The sequence below is a fragment of the Buceros rhinoceros genome, unplaced genomic scaffold (assembly GCF_000710305.1).
Source record: "Buceros rhinoceros silvestris isolate BGI_N320 unplaced genomic scaffold, ASM71030v1 scaffold24199, whole genome shotgun sequence".
Taxonomy (NCBI): Eukaryota; Metazoa; Chordata; class Aves; order Bucerotiformes; family Bucerotidae; genus Buceros; species Buceros rhinoceros.
In genome coordinates, this window is record NW_010433614.1 from 1,314 (window position 1) to 2,295 (window position 982).

A 982-nucleotide genomic window follows, 5' to 3' on the forward strand; every position below is an offset into this window, starting at 1 on the left:
TTTTTTAATTAAATGGAAGGATAGGGGAGTTTTAGCAGAGAATTTGAGGGACTTTACCCAGTCACACACCAGGGGAACATCCCTACTTCTGTTCCCAGAGTCCTTTACGAGTTTCTAGTTTTTGTCCACTTTGGACTAGAGTCATTCTGGTGCTCGCCAGGAACTCCTTCTCTTGATGATATGACAGCTTTAATTTTTATTTTTCCTACCTAGAAGATCTTCCTTGATCCAATTATGCAAAAATGTTTAGAAAAGGGAAAAAACGACACAGCAGCAGCAGCTCACAGAGCAGTGAAATCAGTACTAAAAGCAAGGTAAGCTGAATTTGCTATATTCTTTGTTTATGGAAGCACTTTGATTTGTTACAAGTTAACAGTTCAGCAGTTCGCTTGCAATGGTGGGAGGATGTGCTTTCCATAAAACACCATGCTCCACAAGGAGGAAGTTCTACCTCTACTATTCCTCAGATTGTGTTATGAGAGTTAAAAAACCCTATTGATTATAGAGCCCTTGTGTTCTGAGATGAATGAGATCAGTTGCTTCCCTAGTGAAACCCACAAACAAGAGCTGCTGGCAGCACATAGTAAGGCTTGCAGGAAAAAATACTATGTTTGTTCTGTAGCGATAAATACTGTCTTTAAGAAGGTGGCTGGTGCTAGGTGCCAAGAATGAGCTTATTCTTCCGTACTAGTTGGTTACTCAGTATCTCTAAAAAGTATTCTTCATTTTGAATAATGTGTCCATTTTGTCTGATAGGTTTTGGAATGATCAGTTGAATATTCTGGATTTTCCAAGGTGCCGTTTCACTTCCCTTGCACTGCTATGTTATTTCAAGCATTGGTGACAAGCATGTAGTTGTCAATTTCTTCAAGTTAAGATGCAATACCAGACAAGTCTGGACATAACCCTAAGGTTCATTTTCTCTTTTTCTTTTATTTCCTCCTCCTTTCAAAATATTTGTGGACTTTTCAAGAGTTCCTGC

At 38.9% G+C, this 982-nt stretch overlaps 1 protein-coding gene across 4 annotated transcripts in view; it reads left to right on the forward strand.

Moving 5' to 3' along the window:
- Positions 1–213: 213 nt before the first annotated feature.
- ITGB1BP1 (integrin beta 1 binding protein 1) overlaps positions 214–982 on the forward strand; it is a 7,042-nt gene continuing 6,273 nt past the window's right edge. For 2 of the 4 annotated variants that reach the window (XM_010144181.1, XM_010144183.1), the window contains exon 1: positions 243–314. In XM_010144181.1, coding sequence (XP_010142483.1) covers positions 243–314 — 72 coding nt within the window. Of the gene's footprint in view, positions 315–758; positions 913–982 lie in introns of those variants that run through there. The other 2 variants (XM_010144182.1, XM_010144185.1) reach the window with 2 other exon arrangements.